The 22,465-nt window shown below is 45.1% G+C and overlaps 2 protein-coding genes across 3 annotated transcripts in view; one reads left to right on the forward strand and one right to left on the reverse strand.

The window, feature by feature from the left end:
* Positions 1-171: 171 nt before the first annotated feature.
* Positions 172-4,707, reverse strand: TOMM34 (translocase of outer mitochondrial membrane 34). The gene is given in 9 exon segments (XM_066198704.1): positions 172-1,228; positions 2,011-2,137; positions 2,774-2,918; positions 3,185-3,345; positions 3,956-4,108; positions 4,262-4,361; positions 4,447-4,612; positions 4,614-4,686; positions 4,688-4,707. Coding segments are annotated over 9 exon segments (1,044 nt in total). The 3' UTR covers positions 172-1,129.
* STK4 (serine/threonine kinase 4) overlaps positions 4,658-22,465 on the forward strand; it is a 45,946-nt gene continuing 28,138 nt past the window's right edge. The window contains exons 1-10 of one of the 2 annotated variants that reach the window (XM_066198702.1): positions 4,658-4,737; positions 7,359-7,439; positions 8,280-8,408; positions 10,269-10,383; positions 10,919-11,083; positions 11,478-11,645; positions 12,213-12,350; positions 13,030-13,158; positions 13,594-13,647; positions 15,456-15,642. In XM_066198702.1, coding sequence (XP_066054799.1) covers positions 4,706-4,737; positions 7,359-7,439; positions 8,280-8,408; positions 10,269-10,383; positions 10,919-11,083; positions 11,478-11,645; positions 12,213-12,350; positions 13,030-13,158; positions 13,594-13,647; positions 15,456-15,642 — 1,198 coding nt within the window. In that variant the 5' untranslated portion in view covers positions 4,658-4,705. The remainder of the gene's footprint in view (positions 4,738-7,358; positions 7,440-8,279; positions 8,409-10,268; positions 10,384-10,918; positions 11,084-11,477; positions 11,646-12,212; positions 12,351-13,029; positions 13,159-13,593; positions 13,648-15,455; positions 15,643-22,465) is intronic. The other variant, XM_066198703.1, reaches the window with a different exon arrangement.

The following is a 22,465-nucleotide window of genomic DNA, read 5'->3' on the forward strand; positions in this document are numbered from 1 at the left end:
AGGCTTTCTGATTCTCCAAACTCTAATGGCAGCTATCAGCTGAGGTCGCTGTCTGAAAGAGCAAGGCACTGTGCAGTGCTTGAATTCCCCTGACAAACAGAGGGGACAGTATGAAGTGGTTAAACAAGTGTTTCCCTTCCCCTATTCCATCCATCATAAGAAACACAGTCCTAGAGTGAAAATAAACATGGCTTTAATGAGAACGGGTTTTAACAGTTCACAAAGTAACTCCAACTATCTCTTTATCTACCATTTAAAATCAGTGCCACCACTACCAGATCAGAAGAAATTTAAACATGCATTGAAGTAGTAAGCCAGATGTCAGCTGGGGTGTTACTGCATGTTTTCCTCCCTGTAACACCCTATAGCAACTGCTCCAAAAGGCACAGAGGAGCTAAAGTGGTTTTCTTAAAAAAAAAAAAAAAAAAAAGAAAGACAAAAACCATTGCAAAATCCCCAAGCACCCAGAATCTGAAAGAACAGTGCACAGTGTAACAAGGCAGGCTTAACTTGCTGCTGTTTTCTTAAATGTGCAGAATAATTAAAGAAAGCTGCTACTGTAAACATCTGCCCAGCCACACTAAGCAGCAGAACCCAGCTGAGGGCCAGCAGGCATCAAGGGGGGAGGAAACAAGCTTGGCCCTGTGCAAGTAACTGTGCCCCTGTCACAAGAAGGGTATGTGGTGCTCTGGCAACTTGCAGCGACTTTCTTTCAGTACTAGCAGCACAAATGCAGCAAAACTGTCACCTGAAAAAGGACTAAACCCCCTCTGTTTGCAGCTCTTCAGACAGACAGGAACAGCCACTTTCTGTGCATCTTAGCCAACATGTAAAGAGTCCCTGAGGCCAATAGTTAGAGGCAAGTTGACTTCAACCAGGAAAATGAACCTAAATGCCTCTTGGGGAGGGGCATTAAAACTATTCATGATCATAGAACCAGCTTAGTAGAGTTTGGTACAGATTATGTCTTAACAATCACTGTGCTGGTACAGAACCTCTTAGATCTCAGCAGCACTGGAAGATAGATTTCAACACCAATCCTGCATTGACTGGTCCCTGTATCAACAGCAGAAGGGAGAAAGCTTTCCTCTGCAGTGGAAAAGAAAGCTTTCCTTGTTGCTCGGTTACCCTAGGCTCTGTTCAGTTCTTGCAGTAATCTCAGTGCAGCTGTGTTCTTTGGTTCAGTTTTCAACAAGCTCTTGATGTCGGCAATACTTGATTTGTAATCCTAGAAAGAGAGTATTTTTTAAGGGTTAGTGATTAAAAAGGCAGTCTAAGGCAGAACTACTACCCAGCAGCAGAGGCAAACACAGCACAATTAAGCTCGTGACTCCCTCTCTGTAACTGCTCAAGCACTGGCATTGATGTAGCTGTTCTAAAACATGCTCAAACTAGGGCTGAGAATATAATTTCATCACTCAAGCAGGTTCTGAGTCCAACACCACTGCAATATGTACTCCAGCACTGACTCCAGAATTTCTCATGAGACAAAAATAAAAGGTCAGTATAACACTGGTCTCTGTGGTGACCAGGGACAGGGTTTGTGGGAATGGCCTGAGTTGTGTCGGGAGGTTTGGGTATTAAGAGAAGTTTCTCCACCCAGAGGGTGGGTGGGCAGTGGAACAGGCTCCCCAGGGATGTGGTCACAGCACCAAGCCTGACAGAGTCCAAGAAGTGTTTGGACAACACTCTCGGGCCCAGGGTGTCATTGCTGGGGGTGGTGCTGTGCAGGGTGAGGAGCTGGACTCAAGGACCCCTGTGGGCCCTTTCCAACTCAGCATATTCTGTGATTCTGTGAAAAGCAGTTGCCTTCAGCAGCTCTAGAAACAGGACCTGGTGCTGACAAACTCATGAGATTCAAATGGTAATGTGTGATGTCTGCCTCCTTAAAGGTCTGGTGGCAGATGTTGTCTAGCACAGAAACAAGCCCTAAAGGGTACCTCTGGCTCTGATCGTGCATCAGCAGCCACTTAGTCCCAGCCTAAAGCCCTTCAGAAGCTCCCGACTTACCTTCAGTTCTTTAAGTGCTTGAGCACGCCTGTAGAGTGCCTTAACATTCTTAGGATCTAACTTCAGAGCTTCAGTGCAGTCCTGTGCTGCTTCCTTGAACTGCTTCAGGGCCAGGTAACAGAGAGCTCTGCAACACACACACCTGCTTAGAGACCTGGGGCTGAGAGCAGCACCTACTGCCACAACAAACAGAGCAGCTGTCAGTGCAGCACAAAGCTGGACTCCAGAACCATCCCCATGTGTTATGCTGTCTTACTTCTTGACCTCAAGTTTGTTTTGTTTACAGAGAGGAAAAAAAAAGGAAACGGTTTCTCAAAGAAACAAAAAGGAAGATGTTTAGAGCAACCTGCTCTGAAGCTAAAGAACCTGCACTTTGAGGATGCAGGTTTCTGCCTCTGCCACAGCAGCATATTCTCTGCTTGCTGCAACTGCCTTAGAAGTACTCTGAATGTTTAAGAACAGCAGTCTGCAGTTTGTGGTTTGTAGGAGAGCAGAGACCACTCAACACACCCTAGTCCTGTCAGACAAAGCAGTCAAGGAAGAAATCCCTTGCAAGCCCAGAGGGGAGTGTCTCCAAGGGGTTCTGTAGTCCCCGATCAAAGAATGTTACACTACAAGGGAGGCAGCACTTGGGGTGACCCTGAGGGGGTGGTTTTGTTTTGTTCATTAGTTTGGGAGCAAACATTAAACAGTCCTGCCAGGAAGTACCACCGTGGCTTTTATATAGGGCCAAGAAGTAGTTGGGCAAAGAGCTGAACAGTACCTGTTGGTGTAAGTTGCACATTCCTTGTTGAGCTTTAAACTCTCACTGTACTTCTCAACTGCTTTTTTATGGTTTCCCTTCTTTACAAATTCATTTCCTTCTTCCTTAAGCATTTTAGCTCTCTCCATGCCAGCAGCAGTCTCATCTAGAAATGGTGTGAAAGGATACAGAACTCTATAAAACCAACAAGAATATTACACCCTCACAGGAAACAAATATCCCCATACCAGAGGCAAGACACAGAGACATCAAAGGAACCAGAATCAACCGAAAAGGCTGTGGCAGAACCAGGCCTGCTTTCTCCAGGCCTCAGCCCTGGCTGCAGACACACCAAGCAGGTGTGGCAGCTGTCTTGTTCATCACCCTTGGGAGCTACAGGACTCTCTGCCCAGCCTGAGGGCACATTCCCACCTCGTTCTCCCTTCGGTGCAGTTGCAGGAGGAGTGTTTGCCCCAGGGGCCTGGGCAGAAGGAATGCTCCACCTCGTCTGGGCAGAAACAGGCACTGTGGGGATTGGCGGGAGCTTCTGACGCCAGTTCACACCATCCTTCTCCAGCAGGGCTTTAGTCATCCTGGAAGAGACAGCTCCCAGTCACCCTGGCTGTTGGCTGGATGGGCCATGCAGTAGCAGGGTCACTTTTAACCTGCCTTGTGTATTAAGAACAGCATCTCTCTGCTGATTTTTTTACACGCATCTCAGCTAGGTTCATTCTACAGACAGGACATTTGTGAAAAGATTATCTTCACACCAGCAGGGCTGAAAATACAACAGGACACAGGCTGGGGCTATGAGCAAAAGACATGCACTTCACTCCTTGGTCTGGCAAGCCACGAAGTGAAGCAGAGGGCACCAGAAAGAGAACAGAACCACAGCAGCCTGTAAACACAGTAAACATAGGGAGGCTTAAAGGATACGGTACTGAACCTTAGTTCAGACACTGAGCAAAGCAAAAACAATCTCAGAAAAATCATTCCCAGACCTCAACCAACACCTCGAAAGGAGCTACAAGCACTAGCAGGCACAGGGAGCACGGCCAGGCCTCGCTTCACTGGTGTGCCTGGGACGCGGCTCGGTCATGCCAGGGCAGCAGGACCGAGCACGGTCCGAGCAGCAGCAGCAGCAGCCGGCTGCCGTATTCCCGAGCCTTTCGGTGCTCCCGGGCCCCGGGCGCCGTTCGGTACCTGTTGACTCCATCGTGCGCCGCCTGCACCGAGCAGTCCACCTGCAGCGCCGTCTTGTAGTCCACATAGGCCAGCGAGTACCTCTCCAGCGCCTCGTACGCCGCTGCCCGCCGCAGGAGGGGCTTGATCCCGAACGGGACCAGCTCCAGGGCGCTGAGGGGACAGAGGGGACAGAGCGCCGGGGCGCTGTGAGCCAGCGCGCTCCGGGGCCGCCGCCGCTCCTCCGCCCGCGCCCGCCGAGCCGGGACAAGCGGCCGAGCGCTCGCCCCGGCCCCGCCGGGTGTCCCCGGCCCCGCCGCCGCTCACCTGGTGCAGTCGGCCACGCAGAGGCTGCAGGCACCGTCCTTGAGGTGGCAGGCGGCGCGGTTGGCCAGCAGCACGCTGCGCTCCTCGGCGGTGGCATCGCCTGCGCGGGGCACACGCGGGACAGCCGCGGTTCAGCCGGGATTCAGAGGGGTGCCCCCGCCCGCCCGCCCCGAGTCGTGCCTTACCTGCGGCTTCGAGCTGCGCCAGCGCCCGGGAGTAGAGCTCGGCGGCCGGGCCGTACTGCCCGCGGCGGAACTCCTCGTTGCCGGCCCGGCGCAGCGCACCGGGGGACGCGGCCATCGCGCCGCCGCCGCCGCGCCCGGGAAGCCGCGCCCCGCCCGCCGGGCCCGGGGCGGGCGCTCCCCGCTGGCATCCGGCGGCGGGCGGAAGCCGCGGCGGAGCGGTGCCATGGAGCAGTGAGGGACGGCTCGCCGACACACCGCCATGGAGACGGTGCAGCTGCGGAACCCGCGCCGGTAAGCGCGGGGTGTGTCCCTGCCGGGACCGGGGATGCTCCGGCCCGTGTCACCCGCATTGTTGTCGGCGCGGGGCCGCGGGCGTGCCGAGCTCCGGCCCCCTCGGTTCTCCGGGGCACTGCCGCTGCCCGGAGCCGCGGGGCCGTGGGCAGCAATCGCGTGGCACCGGGCAGAGCCTGCAGGTCCCTGCTGGGACGGCACTGCTCCGGTGGGGAAAAGCGCTTGAACTGGAACACTGGGGAGGAGAAGGCGCTGCCTGCGCTGCTGCGGGAGCTCCCGCCGACTACCGCGGCTGTCCGAGGTGTGCTGGCCCGCGCCACTGGGGTGACAAAGCCTCGGTCACTTGTTCTCCCGCCGCGTCTTTCCTTGGGGGAGTTCTCTGCGGGTCTGTGCCTGCGGTGCCGTGTCCGGGTGCGGTGCCCAGCCCTGGCACTGCCGCCTTCCGCCGTGCCCGGGGTCACCGGGCACACCGGGGACCTGGGGACCCCGGGCACACCGGGGACACCGAGGCCGGACCCGGGGCTTTCGGGGAGACCCCCGCACGAAGCCGTGAGTCCCCTATCTCGGGCTGCCAGGCCGGGCCGGGGCTGCGGGGCAGAGCTGGAGCTCGGCAGCGGCTTGAATGAAGTGTCAGTGTCAGACTCCTATCAGCGGTTCGCAGCTGGGGCCCGGGAACGCTTCGGCAGCGAACAAAGGAAGCTGCTGGCGCTGGTCCCCCGTGGCACTGGCCCGTTTGGTTAAACAGTGATGCATGTTCTCTTCAAAAAAAAAAAAAACCAAAAAGCTTGGTTTTATTCAATAATTGCTTATACCAGTGTTTACGGGGCAGGTGATTAAGATTACATCTGAATAACAACAGAGGTGAGATTGGGTTTGTGTTGGTGTTACATCTGTGTGGTGTAAGCACCCAGGAGAAGGGCAGTGTGTCAGCAGTGAGTGCACTCCATGGAACGCGACAATGCAAAATAATTGGGCTCCTGGTCTATAGTAGAAATTAGGCTGTTTGCTGGGAGTGCAGTAGTTGTCTGGTTACTGTGTTCAGGTGTATGAAAAGCCTTTTTTTTTCTTTTATGCTAGTAGAATTTAGGCCTCAACTTTAGCAAGAGGGGTCTGCCTCTTGCATTGCCACTCTTTGGGCTCCTTGGAAATGGTGGCTTATGTGTTTTCTGGAGCATGTATTACTTGTTTTTCCTCTTTTCCCACACCTTCTTCCCTCCCCATTTTCACAGGGACAAGTAAATTCTGTTTAATGCTTATCTGAGCAGGGAAGCCAGCAGTTACTTTCAGTATTTCACCACTTCCTGAGTCTGCTTCTATATAATGTTTCCTCTGCTTCAGGAAGCCATTGTATGTGCTCCATGCGTGAGCTGCTCCTCCCGTGTGGCTTTTGTACATAACCATAATAGCCAGGGATCAATTAATGGTTTTTCACTCTGTTTCTGAAGGAAGTGGAAGAAAAGGTTATATATTTAGTATAAAAATTAGTATTTCTCTGACTGGAGACCTAATCCTTAGCAGCAGCTGTAGAAGCTTTCCGGAGTAATTTGCGGTTGCAGGCAACTACATGCGTTTTACTTTAAACACCAGTTAGTGCTGAAAACTGAGACTCTTAAGTTTCTGTGTTTAAAAAACTTGCATGAGCTGGTTTAGGGAGCTTGGAGGGGGTTTTGTTGGCTGGTTTTTGGTTTTGTTTATTGTTGTTTCAGATTTTTTTTAAGTTCACGTGAAAATGAAAGAACACTTGTTTGTGAGCTCTTGGATACTCTTACCACTGACAATCAAATACTGTTTTCTGACCTTTTTGTTATGTACTCCTTAGCTGTTTCAGGAGGTTTGGTGAACAGCTCTCCAGTGTAGACTCAAACGAATATGTTTGATCTTCTTGTTGCTTTGTGTACAGGATCTCCCTAAAAGCTGTACTGGGGGAAAGGGGGGCCACATGAAGAATCATAGCACATGGCAGGTTTTTATTCGTAGAAATTATTTCAGCTGACTCTTATTAGTCATACATTTAAGAAGGATGGCATTAAGATCCTGAGAGTTTCCTTTTACCTGATAGAATTTTCCTCGTATATGTCCAGGCCCATGAAGTTAAGATCTGAAATTTTGATGTTAAAAATGTACCGGGTGAGAGCAGTATTGCCTCCTGCCTCCCAACAAATGTCTTCCACACATACTCTAAGCATCAGGGGAGATGATGTTCCCTTTTTTATGGCCTTGGTAGGTATCCTTCCATTCCAGATATTGAAATTTAGCAGATATGTTCAATGGCTTCAAGACTGCCATGCTGAGACATGACCACCAGCATATAGATCCTGAGACTGATTTCTTCTAATAGGAGCTGTAGATTTGTGTGCCTGCTCACACTGTATTCTTTGTAATTCCCAGTCCTTTTTTGCTATTGGATGCTGATAATATTCAGTCTCCTCATCAGGTGAAATAAACTTTGTAATCAATTTACTTCATGCCAAGCCTTTTATACGTTTATTTATTGTATGTTTATTTACTTCATGCCAAGCCTTTTGTATATTTATTTAAAGTGATGTTTATTCTTCTGATTCAACAGAGCCCAAACTGCCATAAAATTAAACATAATAATTTGTCTCTTCTTACCCATACAGGCAGCTGAAGAAGTTAGATGAAGACAGTTTAACCAAACAGCCTGAAGAAGTATTTGATGTCCTGGAGAAGCTTGGAGAAGGGTATGTGTTGTGTTCCAGTGGGCCCAATGTCTGTTTTTCCAGGAACACATCTGTGTAATGGGGGTGTGTTCAGTGGACTCTGATGTTTCTCATTAGTCATGGTCCTGTTTCTGAAAGGTAGCTACCAAGACAGAGACAGTGTTTGGTTAATAACTGAATGAAGAATTTGTTTCCCAAGAGTGTGGCATCTTAATCCAAATAGCAGGTTATTGGTCAGCAGTAAGGAGTTAAAAAGTTCTTGAAAAATGCCAGCCTGGAGTTGGTAAAGCTCTGTGGGAGCTTGAGAGATTTTGTAGTTCATCCCTAGTACCTCTTGTGGAAGGTCTGCCTGGTGGATGTGAACTTGAGTGACACTGTGCCCTTTGGTGAGGCAGAGCAGCATGGGAACACTCCAGGAGTGACACTTTCACTGCCTTAAGCAGTTAGGTTGAAGAGACTGAGTTGTAAATCTGCCTGGCTGCTGTAAGTAAAGAAGTTGGAAATTAGAATGATTGTATCTGACAGGAACAAGCAAACCTCTCTGACCAGAGCTGTAGTTCTTACGGATGCTCAGCTTGTACTCTGTGCTGGAAAAAGAGAATTTTAGTTGTCGAATTTGTGCAAAAGGTCATTCCAAAGCTATGGTCATTGTAATGATGGTGTGCTCTTTCCTTGCTGTCTCAGTGTGCTGACTTACTTGTATTATAGTGTTTAGAAGTTAGTGGGCTGATCATTTACACTAAAATACAAAATATTTTTAATAAAAGCATAGTTAATGTTTTACCTGATGGTTACACTCACAAAAAGCAAAGCCATAACATTTGCATTTTTATATTCAGTGTTCAATGTTTTGTTTTCTAGTTCTTATGGCAGTGTATTCAAAGCCATCCATAAAGAAACGGGTCAAGTTGTTGCAATTAAACAAGTTCCTGTGGAATCTGACCTGCAAGAGATCATAAAGGAAATATCCATAATGCAGCAATGTGACAGGTAAGCGTGGGCTGCAAAACCCCTTATTGGGGTGCAAGGAAAAGTATCACCTGTGCCCTGGCATTTCATCAAATAAAAGCCACGATGTTGCCTTAAATGTTTTTAAAAGGCTGGACTTGTACAGTCGAGTTACCTCGTCTCAACTGAGTCACCTTAGCTGGCCATTTGGGTAGTGGAAGGTAAGAAAACACAGATGTGGCTTGCAGCAGGAGAGAGCACTGAGCTGCGTGGGGTGACCCTGCACTCGCTGCCAGCTGAGCCAAGCGTGCGAGCAGCTCTGCCTGGGCACCATCGCTTCTTGGACAGAGGAAACCTGACTGTGTGTGTGCTGAACAGCAGCTCCCACAGGGCTGCTGCCTTCCCAGCAAGGCCTAGAAAACTGGTAGAAGGAGGTTTTTTTGTTTCTTTTTTAAAGGGCACGTGGGTGAGAGCCGCTAATGCATGACTGCTCTTGCATGTGCACAACCTCCGTGCTGTCACCTGCTCGGGTGGCAGGACTGTCCTTCCTGGTCCTGTTCTGCCTGTGAAGGCTCTGCTGCAGTGCAAGCTGTCTGCTGATCTGAGCATCCCCAGAATAACCTGCTGGCAGCTCTTTGGGCTGATGGTTGTCCCCCTTTGTGCATGTTTTTATAGGAAAAATTGCGGTGACTTAGCCAGTGAAAAGCTTGTGGGTAGGGAAGACCCTCTCAAAGAACAAGGCTGAAGGTTTAAAATACATTCATTTCTCTGGTATTATGAATCTGGCCTTAGGAAACACTACTTTGAAGGACTTCCTGTGTGGAAAGCCATTTAAAACAAATTACATGAGCAGTATAAAATTGTGGTCCCAGTCACCACTTACTCTATTGCATTCCACTCTCACTGTAGTTAAATGAAGATGACTTAGGGGCAGGCAGCAGAGTGTACCTTGAAAAGAAATTGTTCCTGAAAAATCTTGCTGCATAACTTGAAATGCATTACTACTTTCTCTTAAATTAAATATTAGTTTTGTAAGCCTTTTGTAAGCACTAAAGTGAGACCTTACAGTTGTGAACAGCAGAGGGAGTGAATCACTGGAGCAACACATTTTCTGTGCAAGCATTAAGGGACACTGTGCAGTGTGACTGACTTGCTAGTTTTCAAGCTTTTTCATTAGAAAATGTTCAGCAGAGAATAGATTAAACACACTTATGTTCCTTACCTCCATTTCCATCAAATCAGGGACAGTCTTTCTGTTAGTTTCTGCTTTACCTTTTCCAGAGGACACATGGTTTTTCTTAACACTGTGCTTTACTAGGTTGTTTGCTTTTTGGGCAGCCAGATAGCTGAGACAGAGTCTTAGGTTCTGCTGAGATCCTAAAATATATCCTGGACTAAACTGAAGAGACAAGTTGATTCATGTGGTAGTGAGGGAACATTTGTCTCAATGAGCATGATACCCATTTTCCAGCAAATTATGGGCTTTATTTGATGTTTCTCTTTGTTTGCAGATGTTCTGCAGAAGCTTTTCCCGGGACTGCTGTGGCCTGTTTCCCATTCCCTTTTCCTGCCCCAGCAGTGACCCTGCAGTAACCTGGTCCAGGGAGCTGAACCAGACTGAAGGCTAATCACTCCTTGTTTCCGTGGGATTTGCTGGACAGTTTAGCTCCCTGGAGTGACTTACTGGCAGGTCATATGAGCCCTGCTGTGGGAACAGGCTTGGCAGGACTGGGGAGCCCTGTGCAGAATTTGGGGTGTTGTGGAATACTTCTGATCTGGGTTTCAGTGGCACTTCAGCACCGACTTTCTAAAACATGTGTAGGGTCTCCGCAGTGTATTGGAATTACTCAGAGATGCTGGTTCTGGTGTTTGACCCTTTGTTTTATACTTCTTTTTTCCTAGTCCTCATGTGGTGAAATATTATGGCAGCTATTTTAAGAACACAGACCTGTGGATAGTCATGGAATACTGCGGCGCTGGATCCGTGTCCGACATTATTCGGTTACGAAATAAAACTGTAGGTCCTTCCTGCTTTGAGGGTATGGATGGGGATATGGGTGTCCAGCAGCTCAAGGAAGCTGAGTAGTTAGGGCATAATTCTCAGTGTTCAATGCCTGACACAACCATTGGCCATAACTTGAGGTGCAGTTCCTTTGTTCCTCTGAAAATGAGAAAACTGATTTCATTGAGTTTTGGTTATCTGGGTAATTTAGTTGGTGGAGCAGGTTTTGGTGTGTTGGCTTGCCTGAAAACCCAGGTTGATTCCAAGTAAGACTCTACTTTGCCTTCCTTTGGTTATTGCAGGGTAAGAATTACTAGTTGAGAAAGGGTTATGGCATGTGAAATGTGGTAGTGTCTATATATGTATGCTGGTTGTGATCTAATTCTGCTACATAATGCTGTAAGTCTCTAACTAATTCCCCACTGGTATGGCAACCTTTTATGAAGGCAATTAAGTGGCAATTAGCGAATCTCAGTAAAACACAGACCAAAGCACAATGGTGCTGTGTCTCAGCCACTGGTATGTTGGCAGTAACTCTTCCCTTCTTCAGCTCACAGAGGAGGAAATTGCTACAATAGTGCAATCGACACTGAAAGGACTGGAGTACCTGCATTTTATGAGGAAAATACACAGGGACATCAAAGCTGGAAATATATTGCTAAATACAGAGGGACATGCTAAACTTGCTGATTTTGGAGTGGCAGGACAGCTTACAGTAAGTAAAACCAGGGTGGCTGTGTGCATTTCAGTTTATCTTTTTAACCTGTGTGGGAATGTGATGGGATTGTGGAGTTTGACAAATTGTTCATAGCTGCTTTTCAGCACTTTTCATCAACATGAGATGCTAAACCAGCAGCAGATTAGACCAGATCTTCCTCTGTGGAAGCTGTTACAACTAAGTAATGGTTTGCAATAGCATTTGCTGCTTTCTTTATGATACTTTTAAGTTCTGTGAGCAGTTTTTAATTGTTTTTGCAGACTTCCATATTCTAGTCTTGCTGTGTCTAATAATCTGCATGCCTGCAAGATAATTAGGGTGATAATTCATTAATGACTGTTCTTGGCTGATACAGTTGCCATTGTCTGGATCTTTATCCTTCTCTCCTCAGGACACCATGGCAAAGAGGAACACAGTCATAGGGACCCCATTTTGGATGGCTCCAGAAGTGATTCAGGAAATTGGGTATAATTGTGTGGCAGACATCTGGTCCCTGGGAATCACTGCAATAGAAATGGCTGAAGGAAAGCCACCCTATGCAGATATTCATCCCATGAGGGTGAGGACTGTGGCCTTGGATGTGTTGTTGTATGCAAGAGGTTTGATATAGGTGGCTGAATCACATATCAGCATGTAATCTTGCTTTTAATTTATAGAACAAGTTGTTTTCTGTTAGTTCTTTGTACTGTTGATTAGATTAAATTAGAAACAGGTCTTTGTCAAGAAGAATCTGCATGGGAATAAAAAAAACCACAATCCTCTTCTGTGTAAGACGTAGCTGACGCTCTGTGTTGGACATGAAAAATATATTCAGCTGCATTATCCAAGGTGGATTTTCTTTTTTTTTAATGCAACCACAAATTTTAAAGACTGCAAAATGTTAGTTTCACACTTTTGGGGCACATAATGTCTCAGCCAGGTGTGAGCGCCTAGTGAGAAAAGTCTGTTTTCCTGCTACTTGATCCCTGTGGGCAGGTTTGTGTGTAATATTGGCACAAACTCATCAGAGGCAGCACTTTGAAAGGCCCACTGTTCTTTAGTTACCGGCATGTGTTTGGATGTATTTCTGTTGACTTGTTGGTTTTAAGCTTTGTTGTGGAAATCTGAAATATCCTTCTGCTTTCAGGCAATTTTCATGATTCCTACCAATCCACCTCCAACATTCCGGAAACCAGAGCTGTGGTCGGACAACTTCACAGACTTTGTGAAGCAGTGTCTTGTGAAGAGCCCGGAGCAGAGAGCCACTGCAACACAGCTGCTGCAGGTCTGCCTTTTCCTAGGGGAACATCAGCTCTGGGGGAGGCTTGCTCAGGGTAGGCTGTGCTGTGTGGCTCTCGAGATGTTGGTTTCGTTTCTTGCTGCTCCTGCTCACTACAGATTTTACTTTTTAATATGTCATTTTAAAAATCTCACACTCAACTTCAACTTTTCAGTTCTTCTCTATGAGCCAGTCTGACTTCAACTTCCTTTGTCTTCTCTGGGTTGTTTTTGTTGTTTTGGCTTTTGTTGGTTTGTTCGTTTGCTGGTTTTGTTTCCTTTGGATTTGTTGTTTTACTTTCAAATTCCCACCAGCACTGCCAAGAAACTGTCTCTTAAAACACAAAACAGGGCAGGCTAAATGTAAGTGGTTGCTCAGAATGTTCCAGGCCTGGTAATGGTCTGTGTAATTGGCTCTTGACAGCTAAGCTAAGGAAAGAAGTAAGAAGAGCTGTGAGAGGTGAATGAGCCCAAGGTCTCACATCAGTTGTGCCCTTGGAGCTTGGTCTTGTTTGGAGGGTGGAAGGTCTCCCTCCCTCCTGTGCCAAACAGAAGAACTGGGTGTTTATTTTAGTAATGTTTCGAGTTAAACGTTATTTTGATTTGAATTAGGCCATAATAACAGTGTTTTACTGTTCTATCCTGCTTTGGATGCAGTGCTTATTTGTTTTTAAAATATTTCTCAGCATCCATTTGTTAAAAGTGCCAAAGGGGTATCAATTCTGCGGGACCTGATTAATGAAGCAATGGACATCAAGCTGAAACGCCAAGAGGCACAACAGCGTGAGCTCGACCAAGAGGATGAAGAAAATTCAGTGAGTATTTAATAGCAGCAGTGTGCAAAGTCCAAACTCTTGCTCCTTTCGTAAGGCTTAACTGCTCTGGGTTTTGTTTTTGCAATATTTTGTCCAGTTGCCAGTGGATTTGACTTAGCTCTGGAGTTTTCTACTTTATGACTGTGTAACCCAAAGCTTGGTCCCTGCTCAAGCTGTATTTGAGTGGGACAGGCAGCATGTGTGGGGGAATGTTCACCTTATACTGTAGCTTGAGAGCTGGGATTGAGTAGGGCTACAAAGTGCTGTATGCAGAAGACTTGCTTCATTTTCCCAGCTGGATTATACTATTTATGCAATAGTGAGAATTTTTTCATTGTAGATTCAGTTCTTAGACTGCTCTCCTTGTATAGAATAATAATATCTCTGATGCACTGTGATATAAGCCTGTTGTGTTGTTTCACTGTTGTGCTTTAGAACATCCCTTATAGAAACTTTCTTCTACACAAGAGCACCCGACAGAAGGCTGAGGTGAGGGCATGGGAAGTGCTCAGGGCTTGCTGTGAATTTCAGTTCGGCTCTTTGTTTCAGTGGTTACAGCATGTGAATTTGGGAAGCATGTTGAAAGCTGGTTTTTGAGCCTCTGCCTGCTCCAGCCTGAATAAATTAAATGGGCAACACAAGGCATTGTATGCCAGCCCTGCTCAGGGGTGGCACTTGAGCAGCATGGTCCACGGTATCTGTGCTGAACACGTTGTGCATCTGGTTTTGCAGTCCAGGACTGGGTATTTACTGAGTGTGGAAGTGACTTCATTGGTCATGCCATGATGTCAATTCTACGAGTACTGTCCCTACCCTGAGTTTTGTCTTTGCCATCTCTTCCTCATTTTTGTCTGATCTGGGGTCACAATGCTGAGAGGTGGTGTCTGTGTGGTGGAGTTGAGTCCTCTCTGTTGGTTCTGTGTGTTTTCCTGAAGCTTCTCTACTCTGTGTCTGCTGGCAGAAAAGCTTCCCAAACACTTCCCAAGTGCTGTGGAAACTTCTGATGTAGTCCTTTGTTAAATGATGTGTAGCTAACAAATTTATTACTTCCTCTCACCCACTCCACTCCACACAAAATTAATTCTCCTCTGTTAACATCTTGTGTAGTTTTTTCCTCTCTTGCTATTGGTTTTGAGGTTGGGAAGTAAATTTTATAGACACTCTTGGCACAACAGGTAAAATGCTCTCCACCAGAATGTGGAGAGGCGACTTCTCTCTTTCCATGACCTTGAGGTGGAGATTACAGCTTGATGTGCAATACCTGTGTATTTTCCTTCTAACACTAACACAGATCAGTAAGGCCATGGTCACATAAAGAATGTGAACTTCATCCTGAGAACAAAACATGAGCTTCTCATCTAAGGTGAGGTGCCTAGAAACTCTATTGTAAACCTAGAAAGGGACTTCTGTTCGTGCAGTTGGACAGCTGGTTCATATTTTCAAGAAACCAAATGAATTGTGGAAATCTTGACCCTTTTCTTTATTAAATCTTAGTCACAATACATGCTTAGTGAAGCACACACCACCTGATGGAACTGCCACCTATGGCTAACATAACTCTGCCAGGAAGTTGTTCTGCCAGAAGTGGTTGTGTTTTCCTACAGAATCAGTCTCCAAAGCCTTGGCAGCAGTAACTCTGATTTTTGTTATTAGTCCCTTTAAACAAATGGAAAGATAAAAAGTGATTTTCATTGAAAAAAGTTACCAAACTTTGATAATTTATTTGAATCCTTTTTAAAGATCTGCAGATGTAGTTCATTTTTCTTCAGCGCTCCTGAAGTTTATAATGAGTAAAACTACCTAAATGTTAGAAATAGATAAAAAAACAGGATGAGGGATGTTTCTTTCCATGTGCCACCTAATCTGCAGGCTTAGACCTGGTGCTGTCAAGTAACTGGTGACTCCTCAGTGAGCTGTACCACTGGAGACAGTGGGTTAGGGTCAGCTCTCAGAACTGCCTGCATGAATAGAAACACTGATGACTGACTGAGTGTTCTAATCTACTCTTACAGACACTTCACCAGCTCAGAAATGAGATACAACTTGCACTGAGAAATTTCTGCTAATTATTTATCTGTTCTCTTATTTATCATGCTGGCAGAAAAGCGTTCGTTAGCTTTCATTACCTGTTTGGAGATGACAGGGAGAGAACAAAGTGCATAAACCAAACGTTGTTTCTATGTGTGTCTGTAAAAACCTCTGAATTCGTGTGACTTGCCAGTGTCCTTAAACACAGACATTGTTCATGTGCCTCCACCACCATCAGTGAAATGTACATTTGTGGCCTGTTTGAACAGGAGGAGGATGAGACGGACTCGGGTACCATGGTGAGGGCGAGTGGAGATGAAACTGGCACAATCAGGGCTGTGAACACCATGAGTGAGGGAGCCAACACCATGATAGAGCACGATGGCACCCTGGAGTCCCAGCTGGGCACCATGGTCATCAACACCGAGGAGGAGGAAGAGGAGGGCACCATGAAAAGTAAGGAAACATCTCTGACTTCTGGCATATTACTTAAACCTTCATATGGGCTATGGTATGTATTCCTAATACATATCATATTCCCAATGCTGCTTTGATATTTTTGGTAGATTATTGTGCCTTTTGGTTCTAGGGACCAAAACTCTTAGGCCAGTGCCTTCTGGAAGTAGAGAAACCTTTCTAGGTCCAAGTTTCAAGCCATGCTTTGTAGTCTTGCACTTGGTATAGCTGAAGTGTACAATTTCCACAAGCTTTTGTGTTAATCAAATAAGATCTGATTCTAGCTAGTAGTTTTGGGAGGTTTTTTGTCAGTTCTATTTTGCTGGGTTTTGTATTTTTCACAGAATGTAGAGGGGGGCTCTAACAAGGGGTTAATGACAAAATGTGTGTTGCTTTAGATGGTGATCTGGCTGTAACCTGGCCTCTGAAACCAGTCAGTGTTAGGAGTGATGCAATCAACGAAGAGACAGATTTATGAAATGACAAATATATTGCAGGCTTCATCTGAGCAGGACATGCAGTGGGAGGGGTTGGCATCTCTCTAGACTGGTGTGCTTCTGTAGTGTTGCTGCAGTCACTGAGGACAACAGAATGAGCTCTGTTGCTGTTTCAGACATTCCACTTGAAATCCGTGCTGCCCTAAAACAGGAAAGCTTACTAAAGCCACAAGCCTTGTCAGAGGATGTAAGATTTGAAATTATGTGACTGGTTGTCTGTGGAGGACCTTACAGCTTGAGCTGGAAAAGGGTTGAAAATGTTTCTTTGATTAAAGAAATGGCAGGGAGAGCCTCCCTGGAAAAGTATGACTACAAGAAAAGGAATCTTTTCTGAATTATGGATTCTCATAGAAAGCCATTCCCACTGGTTATTAACCTCACAGTCCTGAGGCAGAGGTAGTCAGGGATGACTCAACTGGCCAGCCTGGCTCTTTGTTTGCTCAAAGAGTGGGGAAAGTGCTGAGGGCTTAGCAGTACTAAAGTATGACCATCACACGCAAGGCTTGTTCTTTTGGCTCTGGCACTGCTTCCAAAGACTTCCTTGGCCATCTGATACTGAGCCTTTAGCTGTTCTTCACAGGAGTTTGGAAAAATCCTTTCCTCAGGAATTTCTGTGCTGAAAGCTTCTTCCCTGTGAGGGCTCTTTGAAGCTTGTGGAACGATGTTGGGTTTGGGAGAGAGATTTCAGCAGAACCCCTTTCAAGATTTTTCCAGACTTTGATAAACATGACTCTGCACATTCAAACCCAGCCTTGTCAGTCCATGTAGCAGCTTGGGGCAGCATGGTGTGGTGGAACAAGGTCGGTCTAGCTAGGAGATGGATGGATGCTTAAAGCAGCTAAAATGTCATCCAAAGAAAGGGACATTTCAGCAGTATTAAATAAACCTGGTGAAGCTGCAGTTCTTTACCAACAGACAGCACTGATAGTTTCTCATCATCAGTGTGTATTGTTCCATTTCATGGCTCACAGTGTCAGAGGTTTTGCTGTCTGGTGCTCCTGCACTGCCAGCACTGTGTAAGTAAAGCGCCTCTTGAGTTTATCTTCGGTGTTTGACATGTGCTTATCTTCTCACTATCTTTTTAAGGCTGCAGTGCTCTTAACTCAAAAGCTCCTAGTGCTGTCTGTGAAGTGGTGTTCAGAGGCTCGAGGAGATGCCTTTGATAGCATCTCTTTAGCAAGGACACGCTCTGGTTTTGAGCAGAATGAGTTATGAGGCTGCAGCAGTGCCTTTAGCACAGGGCAGCCTCTACCCTCAAGAGGGAGCTCCACAACCAGCTCCGACTCCTCGACAGCTCCGTGACTGGAAAGTGGAGTTTTGGTTTAAACCCTCCTTAGACTTCAGGCTCCTCAAGCACTCTCTGTTCCTCTGCTGCTGCCGTGCAGGGTGTTCAGAGCCAGGTGTATGGCAGAGGTGCTGCAGGAGGTGTTTGGAGGTCCTGGAGGTGGTGGTGACATAGGGACCACTTCCCTGCCCGTGGGCTTCACATGGTGATGCCCAGTGAGCCCACTCTGCTGCACGCTGTGCTGCATTTTGCCTGCTTGAAGCTTCATTCCAGCAAATCTGATGTTAATGAAAATGATAACTTTACCTTAACACCCTTTTCTCCTCCTCCTTTGGTAGTGTGACTCTGAAATGCTGGCTGCTGCACGCGGCAGTCCTCCGTTTGTTTTGGGGATGCAAGGCAGTGTCTCTGAGCAGCTTGTCCTTCATGAGAATTTCCTGCAGCTCCATTTTTCAGCTTGCCATTTACATTTTCATAAAATTCAGTTAAATGCATTTAGCCCTAAAGCTCATCAGCCTGCTGCAGAATCCTCTGGAGAAAGTGTTTTTTTGTAATCCTAAATATAATAATGCTGTTCGAGAACAGCTGAGTTTTAAGGAGCTTCATTGAATCATATTTTTAAAGACATTATATATATTTTTGGCAGTTTGTGTTATGACTCACAGTAGAACCTATTTTTAAGTCAATAAAAAACTTCTGGTTTGTTTTTTTACATGGCATTATAGCTTCCCTAGGTGTCCTGGACTTTTTAACTGCAGGCTTCTGAAGTTGTGTTCTAGCCCTTCTTTCTAATTAAAAAAAATAAATCTGTCTTAACTAGTTTTTTGTTTGGTTGTATTTCTTTTTAATGTAAGAAGTGTTTAAAGTGTTGTATTTCAGTGTTTTCTGGATAGGATTGTCTTAGAAATCTCTAGCAAACAACTTCCAACAGCCTTGAAAGTGCAAACAACTTCCAGTAGACTTGAAAGTGGTTCCTGCATAAATCAATTCGTGACTTCTTAGGCTCAGAGGAATCTTAAATTCCAGTGTTTTACATTGTAGGGGAAGTTTTGTTTTGCAGTCAATTGAGCTGTAATTGTGTTTGCTTAAATTCTTTCATTCGCTTGGCTTTATTCGGGGCACTCAATATAAATAGTCAGGCAGCATTAAAAATGTCACAGTGACATTCTGTTACACTTTCTGAAAGCACTCAAGTGATTGCCTGAGACCGCAGATACTAAATTGTGCTGCGACACATTTTACTTCTAAATCGATTGCTGAAAGATTACTTATGGATTGCAGTTAAACTATTCCAGGAAAACTTTAAATGTAGCTGGAGAACTATAGATGAGCAATGATTTGTAATAACAGACATTTCCATTGTGCTTGAGAGCTGGAATAACTTTTGAGCTGTTAATATATCTGGAAATGTCCTTTTTTAATTTTTCTCTGAGAGGATATATAGTGCTAGTAAACAGTGAAGCCTTTTTTTACTCTTTAGGCCTTTGCTCTTCTTTTTTCTGCTTTACTTGCTGTACTTCTTTAGATAGTGGAATCTTGGCATGAATTTGTCTCTCTGATTTACAGAGTGGAACATAATTTTATAATCATGTTGCCTTCCTTGAGCTCCGCAATACGATCAGATCCAAGTGAAATTGGATCTAGTTTGTCTAGTACTATAGTCTGCCCTGTTTTCTCTGTTAAAGTACATCTTGCTTGTTTAAGCATCAAATAAGTGGTGAATTATATTGGAGAACGCAGAACTGCCAGCAGTAGTGTGAGTTGGGCTGTCTGGTGTTTGGGTTGAAATGAATGAGGAATCTGGAGACAGGGGCAGGATTGTGGGTGTGGGGTTTCTGTTCATGTGGCACACATTCAGTACAGTGTCTGGTGCAGAGGAAGACCAGAAGCCTCAATAACACTGTTGTCTCTACCTTGATAATGTAATGTGCTGGTAAAAATTCTTAAGAGTTTGTAAATGTTCAAAATAAAAAAAAAAAAACAGGCTTCATTCTTACACAGTTTGAGGTGGCTTGGGGTTTGTTGTGCTTTTACCATGCCCACACTGCTAAGCATGGTTGTGTCATTTTAAAAAAGTATTTCCCCTTTTGAGGGGGAACTGGGCTTCATTAGCAAATTAAATGAGCTCAGATGCAAACTTGGCAATTTCCTATTTGAAAAATGATTCAGAGTAAGCTTGTCATCTTGGTGGCTGTGTGAGACATCCAGTGGGTGACACTTAAACCTAAGCCAGAGAAATGTTTCTGCCAAGACTCAGGAAACGTTTTTTTCCCCATGAATTAACCTGAGATTTTTCACGTACAGCAATGACTGTAAAACCTGCAGTGTGAGCAGCAGAATGAGAATGGGTGGCAGAGGGATTATGTGATTGCATTAATATTGTAATTGACTGAAGTATTGCTGGTGTATAGCTGAGGTGGCCATAGATGGTAATATCATTAGTTGTCCAGGGAAGTGCAGTGGCACGTTATCCAAATTGCTCATGCAGCTACTGTGGAGAGTAACTCCACATCTTGTCAGGATTTACATCATGTGGACGTCAAAGATACTGGCCAAAGGTACTTGCTTTGCCTCTGGTTTGCCTTATGGACAGTAAGAGCTCTTTGCAGCAGCTTCCCACTACTTAGTGTTATTAATGTCCAGTGGTGCAGTTCTGTGTTTAAAGCAAATTGGTCCATTTAGTCATAATTGAACCATAAAACACTCTCAGCATTATGTATTTAAATAACACACTGCTTATACAAACTCCTACATTGATTAAATTGTTCTCAAACTGTAAGAAACATCCTACTGCCACTCTTGGGTGTGGGGAATACAAATCTGCACAGAGAAATGTTCCTCTTGCTTTTTGACTTTTGATAGCAGCCTTGCTGGCAGGCTTGACATGAGCAGTGGCCAGCAAAATTTGCTTCAGAGTATTAAGCTGTGTGAACATGCAGAGGGATGGGAGCTGTTGTGTCATTTTGTTGTGGGGTTTTTGTTGTGTGCTTTGTTTTTCTTTTTGAACACTGGCCCTAGTAATTGAAATACTGGGTCTGTGCAGGCTGGAGAATGAAGAGAAGTTAAATCCAGGATCTAAGAGTAATGCTTGTCTACCTTTGGTTGTCCTGCACATTTGACAAAGCTCCATTGCTAAGACAGAGTTAATTATCTGTTTAACTTTTCAGAGATACTGAAATTGGAGAAAGGATGTATGTGTTTAACAGCTATTTTTGCTGGTTTTAACAGTTTATGATTGAGTACTCCTGTATTTAGTAGGGTGGGGGATAGAAAGTAGGGGAGGGTTTTTTTTTCTGGACAGAAACATTTTTCTTGGAGAAGATGGGAGGAGTGATTAACAGGCTCCTGAGCACTGTACAGGAGGCAGTGTGCTTCAGGAGACTCAACTACGAGACAGAATAAATCACTTAGTAAGTACTTCTCCAACCCATGCACGTTTGTGCATGTGCACATTCAGGCAAACTGGAGCCTACCTGCCCCTTCTAAGAATAAACTCACTCCCTACTGGATCAGAATAAATCCTGGAGAAAGCTTTACTCCTAAGCAGGAGTAAGAAAAAATGTAAACTCTTAAATTCCTTCATTGCAGAAGTTCAAAACCAAATTTGTTTCTTCCAGCAGATTTTCAAGCTTCAGGGGAAAAAAAAATGTTCATTGCAATGTTGTTTTCTGTTCTCTCTAGATAAGCAAATGAGTTTCTGACTTATGAATAGAAAGGGGAGTTAGGAAGTGCTTACTTGGTTCTGTGCCATCTGAAGCCTGAACTGTTACCCACAGGTGCTGGATGTGAAGACTACACCACTACATCCCTGCTGATGAGCTTGTTTCTCATTAAGATTTGTGAGGAGCTGAGGCAGAGGATGCGGAATAGGAAATGTTCACTTCTTTCTCGATGCACCTTTGCATCTTGCTGCCTTGTCACGTGCTCTGGCTGCTGGACTAAATTAGCAATTCAAGCTAATGAGGTGAAAGACATGAGGTGGCCACTGAAAATCTGTGGTGGAGGAAGAAAGCTGCTCTACATTTATAGTCATGTCTGAGATTTAAAGCAGAGGAGATATAAAAGGAGGTACCCTGACCTTAAGCACCTTCAATTACTGTGAGGATTTCCTCCCCTATTTTTGGAAGGATTCTCACTAGAGATGTTACAGCTTTGGGTGAGTGTTGGTGCTCCTCTCCTTAGATGTCTTTCACACATCATTCTTTAAGAGATTTAGGTTGATTTTTATGTTAATTTAGGAGTTTCTTATTAATAGCAGAACCTGTTGGGAGTGTTTTGGTTTGATTTAATTTGAGATAGGCCATAATTATGGGGAGACTTGTCCTCATAAAGAGATAAAAAGTGTTACGTGTTGTGCTTTTAATACGAGGAAATTTCAGCTCCTCTTTCCATGGGATGAACTTACTAACGATGGAGCAATTTTTGCTCTGGTTGAGTAATTTGACATCTCTCTGCTCTGCTGCCTGAAATGACTCAGTCCTCTTCAGATTGTACAAATTATGCTGTCCAGCTGCTAAAGTTCATCTGTGATCTCTAAAAAATAGCCCAAAGCAAAGAAAACTGCAGTTCCATTTGAAATTTAATATTAATGAAGTGTTGCTTACACATGACCAACAGGCACTTTTTTGTACATCTCAAGTATGTGTTTTCAATCTTAAAGTTGCATAATTGAATATAAAGCAGCAGCTTTCTGAGACCAGTGAGGACTAAGGCTTAGTAGAGATTGCAGCCTCTGAATTTTTGACAAGTGCACCTACATGTACCAAGGATCACCTTTTAGTTCAAAATCATTAATGTAGTAATTGATCATTTAATCGTTGCTGATTTGTGTCAGCTTCATTGTAAATTAATTTGTAGCATTATCTCCTGACTGTTCCCAGCCATAACTCCAGCTCCAATTTCTGTGGCATAGGGAGGAAATCTAATCATTGCGACTTCAAGAACAGGTATTTAAGTATTAACTGTATAAACTGCCTTGAGTAAAGTGCACAGAAAATGTGTTTCTGAGGTTATCTTAACTCTCCCTCTCATGACAAGCTTT

This window comes from Chamaea fasciata, unplaced genomic scaffold (genome assembly GCF_029207755.1).
Source record: "Chamaea fasciata isolate MVZ Bird 193981 ecotype frontalis unplaced genomic scaffold, bChaFas1.0.hap1 SCAF_17, whole genome shotgun sequence".
Classification (NCBI taxonomy): Eukaryota; Metazoa; Chordata; class Aves; order Passeriformes; family Sylviidae; genus Chamaea; species Chamaea fasciata.